Source organism: Chlamydotis macqueenii, chromosome Z (assembly GCF_036417535.1).
Source record: "Chlamydotis macqueenii isolate bChlMac1 chromosome Z, bChlMac1.mat, whole genome shotgun sequence".
NCBI classification, from domain to species: Eukaryota; Metazoa; Chordata; class Aves; order Otidiformes; family Otididae; genus Chlamydotis; species Chlamydotis macqueenii.
Window position 1 is genome coordinate 63,282,203 of NC_141593.1, and position 6,000 is coordinate 63,288,202.

Below are 6,000 nucleotides of genomic sequence, written 5' to 3' on the forward strand. Positions count from 1 at the left end.
TGCCTGGCCAAGGCAGGGAAGTCGCAGGCTTCGCACTGCCAAAGCCTCTCCCTAGCAGCGAAGATGGGGGGCCAGCCCCGTACCCCCTAAACCGGCCTTGGGAGATCTCCTCCTCGCCGGGCCGGCTCCCCTCCCCTAGCGCCCAGAAATACCCTCGTCCTGCCCGGTCCGGAGCCGGGAACAACGCAGTCCCCCGTCGCCGGCCACATTATCAGGCTTTTAACATAATCCCCTTTACTTCCCTGGAAGCAAAGACTCAAGAGCCCTAACTAGGCTTTTGTCTCTCGGTTGGTATTTTTTGTTGCGTTTTCGTTTTTCCCCTAACTAAATCCCTTCCGACTTAAAAGAGTTAACACACAGATACTCAACCCGCAGCTTCTTGGCGGCCCTCGCCCCCCTCCCCCGCCCCAGGCCGTGCCATATGCATTAATATTTGCCCACCGAGGCGCGTGTCATGGGGGTGAACCGCCGCCCCTCCATCTTTCCGTGGCGCCGGGACGGGATGGGGACTGGGGACCGACGGGGCGGGAGGCGGCCGAAAGGGATGGCACTCTTCCCTCGGGCCGACACCCCCTGGACTGTCACCTCCCAAACCGGCACCCCTGCGGCTGCACGGAGAGAACGGCAGAAGGCACCGAGGAATTTGATGGTCGCCTCTCCCGAGCGGACGAGCCCGGCGGGAGGATGCTGCCGGGGGAGCGGGTGAAGGAGGAGAGGATGCGGTGTGCCCCGAAGAAGGGGATGCTCGAGAAGGGAGGCGGTGGAGGGGGGGCATTAGGGAATGGAGGAGAAACGGGGCGCTCGCTTGGTTCGCGAAGAAGGCACACCTAAAATGAAGACGAAGGAAGCAGCCAGAAGCCTGGGGCCTGCCGCCCGTCCCGAATCGGCGGGGTCAGGCCCCGCGCCCCAACAGGGGATGGGGCCCTACGGATCGGTGTCTCTGTGCCGGGCTGGGGAGAGCCCCCGGCCCGCTCGGGCCCCCTTTGTCAGTTTCGCGGTTCCAGCGGAGCTGCCCGCAGCTGCACGCGCAGACAGCTGGGGGCCAAAGCCGACCGCTCCCCGCATCACCCGAAACCCCAGCTCTGCTCGGGTGGGGCGGGCTGCACGGCCGCACCGCTATTTCCCTGCTCCTTCGTCGCTTTCCCCTTTATTTTCGAGAAGAGGTTGCCCGAAGCAAACGCACCTGGTCCCAGAAGGCTGAAAACTCAGGTTAAAAGTTTTGCTCGAAGACAACAGAGTTTGTTGGGGATTGCTTCGCTCCAACAACGGCTGGAGAGAAAGTCGCCCTGTAAACGAGTTGGATGACAAGACTTTTTAGCTCTCGCTGCAGAGAAGAAAAAAAATAATAAAAAAAAAGGGTGGGGGGCAGAGACTGCGCTGGCAGCAGCCTGCCCCGTCCTCTGTCCCGCAACGGACGTGTTTGCTCGCCCGTATCCGCCTGCAGCACCGCGACTGCGGAGAAACGGCGCAGCCTTCGCCGGCGACCCCGCGGCGTGCTTTTTATTCCCCTCAGTCCTCAAAAATGCCTCCCCCAAATCGCCTTTTTATCTTCCTTTCTCTTATTAAAACCTTTATCTTGCAGATTTACAGAGCTGCTCCCAGAAGTGAAACACGTATTGTCTGAGCCGTTGGGCTGGTGATTAAAAGCGCATTTCGGATTCCAGTAAGTGCATGCAATTTATGAGATCCCGTTTTCTGCACCCGAGGATAGGAGATACACTAACATGTTTACTACAGGGTAAAACTGAGCGTGAGAAGTCGCTCAAAACAAAGTCGGTATCCAATACACAAAGATTTGCAACGTTGAGAAGGGGGGGGAAATCCCCACCAAACTCAGAGTCAACTTTCCTCTTGCACTTTAAGACGTACGCACGATGATTAAGGCAGTTAATTAATACACAACCGAGTTTCATGGAAACTCGGAATAAACTCCGCATCTGACATGAAATTAAACGAATCCGCGTTTTGCGTGTGCTTACAGATGGCTAGTTTGGGGTATCACTTGTGTGTTCAGGAACAGCCTTCCTTAAATAGACGTTTTGGGGAGGGGAAAGGACAAGAAAAATACAGAGTTTTAAGAACCTTAGGATAAGAGAGGGTGTCCGAAGCAATAGGAAAAAGTGCACAAGCTGAAGTTCCAATGTTTTAACCAGGACAGATCCGTGAGCGCTGAATGCTAGTAATAAATCTGGTGAATTAATGTACCTCATCTAGTTACTTCAACCCCGTGAATTTCCTCGGTTGCACAGTATCAACAGATACAGGAGCAAAAGACAGGCAGAACCAATTTCCAAAATCACAAACCTCTAGTCGATACAGATGTTTAACAATAGCGGCGCCTCCTTCAACAACAACAAAAAAAATCCCCAAAACAAAAAAAGAAACCCAACTTTTACAATTGGCAGCAGTAGGATTAAATGTTTTCTAGCCACCGAGTGCTAAACAAATTCTGACACTCGGGCAGACGACCTTTCTCGTCTAGAAAACCAGCTTTTCTTATTAAATGACCATGCCATGCTTTTCCGTGGGGGTGAAAACTAAAACCAGCGAGGTGTTAACGAGGCCTGAGAGGAAAATGGCACTCCGAGAGAAGAGGGAGGAAAACTTTTCCCTAGTCCATCTGACAAAAACTGCAACTTTTCCCCTGCCCAGCCCGAAGAAGTAATTTCTTTCTTGGTACTGGGCGAAGCCCGGGCTCTCCGGGCAGGAGCGGAGTGAGAGAAGTGAGTGGAGAGAAGGACCGACTTCACAGCGAGCTCCTCTCCACCGCTTCTGCATTCCTGTGCCCCAGCAGCCCTCTAAGAGAAATCCAGCCCGGCAGCCGCCTTCCCGGCGAAGCGTGCCTGCCGGGGACGGGCCGGGTCTGGGACGAGGAAAGCCACCGCCCTGGGGGTCCCCGCCCGCCTCCCGAGAGCCCCGGCAACGGTGCAAGAGCAGCCGAGGGGAGGGAAGGGCAGGGAGGGGGAGCATCTCCCGGTGGAGAAAGCGGCGCGGGCACAGCGTTCGTAGGCCGGCGGAGTGAGGAGGGAGGCGGGAGGGACACAGGACGGCTAGCCGGGGCACGGTACGTACGGTTGTTGGGGTCACCGGTGTGCTGGTTCAGGGGGATGATGTCCATGCGCTGCTGCCCGTACAGGTAGTAGTCCAGCTCCTCGGCCGTGCAGCGGAACCGGGCGGCAGGGCGCTCGCCGCATCTGCCGCCGCCGGCCCCACAGGGGTCCCTGCCCTGCAGCGAGGCGGCCGCTGCCCCGACCGGGGGCTCGGAACTCTGCGGCGGCCCGAAGACCGGGAGCTGGGCCACGGGCAGCGAGGTCAGGCCGGCCAGGGAAGCGGTGGCGACGCAGGAGGAGGTGGAGGAGGAAGATGGAGTGGAGGAGGAAGAGGAGGAGGAGGCGGAGGAGAGGGAGGCCGGGCGCTGGCGGAGGCTGTCAGCCGGTGGCTCGGCTCTCTCGGGCGGCTGGAGCTGGGCGAGGGCCCCGCCGCTCTTGAGCGGGCCGCTCTGCGGGAAGAGCTGCTGCCAGTGCTGCAGGTACGCGGGATCCACCTTCAGGAACGCCGATCCGCCGGGGTCGCCGGGCTTCAGCATTGCGCTGCCTGCAGAGCGGAGAGGAAGGGGACAGCAGACGTGAGACCCCCCGCCCCGGCCCCGCGGAGCTCCCCACGGGCAGACACGCCGGGTCCACGCGTGGGCTCCCCGCGACGGCTTGTCCGAGTTAGGGGTGGGGGGGCTTAGGCGGTGGGACCGCCCCCGCCCCGCTTCCCTGCCGCCAGTGGGCTCAGTAGAAGAAAAATAGAATAAAACAAAAACCTCGTCCCGAAGTGCCCCAGGGCGGACACGCGAGGAAAAGCGCGGGCCGGGGGACGGGGCTGTCCCCGCAGCGCGGGCGGGACGCGGCGGCCGGCAGCTCCGCACGCCCGCCCCGGACGGCGCCCGGCCCTGCCCGTCCCCGCGGCACGCAACGCCCTTCCCTCCCCTCTCTCCGCCAGCGCGAACGACTCGCAAAGTTGACAGCAGGAAGGAGGGGGGAAACTTCGCCCCAGGCACATGCGGGGGTGCGGAGGTGAGGAGGGGGCAGCCTTCTCTCTCCGGCCGCCCCTCATCCTCCGCGCCCGCGTTGGAGGGTGAGGGCACCCGCCCGGAGCCGCCCCTTACCTGAGCGGGCTGCTCCGGAGCGGCTGCGGCGGGGCCGGCGTGCGGAGGGAGGCGCGGGGGGAGGCCCCGGGACCCTCGGCGGAGAGGGTGGAGGGGAGGCGGCCCCGGGCGCTGCCGGCGGGGCAGCGGACGGGTGCGGCTGCGGGGGCCGGGGGGCCCGCTAGCTGCCCACCGCCGCGCTGCCTCCGCCGCGGGCGCGCATGGCGGTGGCGGCCGGGCGCTGCGCTGGGCGCTGGCAGAGCCCGGGCCGGACACGTGGGTGCTACGACAGCGCAAAACAGAAGCGTGAGCGCCGTGTGCGGGAGGGGGTGGGAGTTACCAGCGAGCCTGGACGCAGGGCCCTTTTTTTGGCAACTTCCCCCACTTTGTTCCTTGCTGAACTTTTAAAGGTGTCCCTTTCTTTCCTTCCCTCCTTCGTCCCTCCCCCTCTCCCTCCCTCCCCCTTTTTTTCTCTCTCTCTCTCTCTCTCTCTCTCCCTCCCTCCCTCCCTTCCTCCCTCCCGCCCCAGCTCCGGGAGCGCGGCGCCCCGGCAAAGACCTGCGCTTTTATCCCGGCGGAAGGGGAGCGACGGCCCCGCGCAGCTCCGAGCAGGATCCGCGCCGCTGCGCGGTCCCTAGTGCCAGGCGGACGGGCGGTGGCGGCGGTGGCAGCTCCCGGCCCAACCCGGCCGGCACTCCGCACCCCGCCTGGCTCCCGCGGCCTTGCCCGTAGGTGGGGTTTAGAGACGCTGCTGGCCCGCTTCGCTCTCCTGACACTGCCCCGCACCAGTCCCCGGGGACCACCCGGCCCCCTCGGCCACCTAGGACCTGCCCCGGGAGGTCCCGACTCAGGCGAGGGATCTCAGAGCCCTGAAGCTTCTCCCTCCCCAAACCTCGTTCCCTCGAGCGCCGGCACCTCTCTTCCCCGCCTTCCCTACTCGGTTACAGCGCAGAGCCAGAAGTGCGCAGGCGGAGATGCAACCTGTGGCGAGAAACTTCTCATCCCTAGGCACTTTTTCTCTCCTCTTTGCTGAAAAATGGGCTTTCTTCACCCAGCCATCCCGTTGCTGAGCTCACGCATCAGCGAGGACTTAGCGGCTTTTTCCAGTTTCTTTCCTACACCGTGCAAAACACCAGGCGAGAATGTCTCTTACGTACACCGCACAGTATCCCACGCGTTTCAGACAAAACGCTCACACAAAGCGTTTCTGTCACCCAAACGCCTCTCTGTTGTCAGCTATCACGCCACCACTAAACGCGCACTTGCTTACCAGCACAACGTGTAAACGATTTCCCGCCGTTTCTCCTGTATCCCTTTCCCACCCTCCATCCTCGCGGAGCCTGGGAAAGCTGCTGCTGTTTAGACTTTGTCTGCGTCGGAGGCAGGACATTTTAACACAAATTTGAACAGGGCTGGGGCGAAAAATGTTTTGACTGGCGTCATGTTGACAATGTGATCCGTCATCTGCCGTATAGATTGATAACACCTAAGTTAAAGGCAAACACGAGTACGAAAAACTCCCGATTTTCATGGGTTATGAAGTTGGCTATAAAAACCTTCTTTACGTCTTTGAGCAAGCCCATTGCGCGACATGTAATGAGTTTTCAGCCCTCTCGCTCTGTTATCCACTTTCTGAAGTTCTGAAATGCTGCCGTTCAGCTGGGGGACAGAGGTGCGGGCTGGGACTCTTCGCAAGCACACCCGCTAGTCTGCGAACGAGGGCTCTGGGGTTTTGTTTTGTTTTTTTTTTTTTTTTCTTTTTGTTTGTTTGTTTGGTTTTTTAGTGGTTTTATTTTTTTTTCCTGTCTTCACTGCATTAATACCACTTCTTGTCCTTGGCCAGCTCCTTCCTGGTCACAATTTTCTTC

The 6,000-nt window shown here is 60.3% G+C and overlaps 1 protein-coding gene across 1 annotated transcript in view; it reads right to left on the reverse strand.

Moving 5' to 3' along the window:
* The window catches only part of PRDM6 (PR/SET domain 6), a 75,354-nt gene extending 71,619 nt beyond the window's left edge, over nucleotides 1-3,735 (reverse strand). The window contains exon 1 of the mRNA XM_086770732.1: nucleotides 3,073-3,735. Coding sequence (XP_086626858.1) covers nucleotides 3,073-3,586 — 514 coding nt within the window. The 5' untranslated portion in view covers nucleotides 3,587-3,735. The remainder of the gene's footprint in view (nucleotides 1-3,072) is intronic.
* Between the last annotated feature and the right edge of the window lie 2,265 nt (nucleotides 3,736-6,000).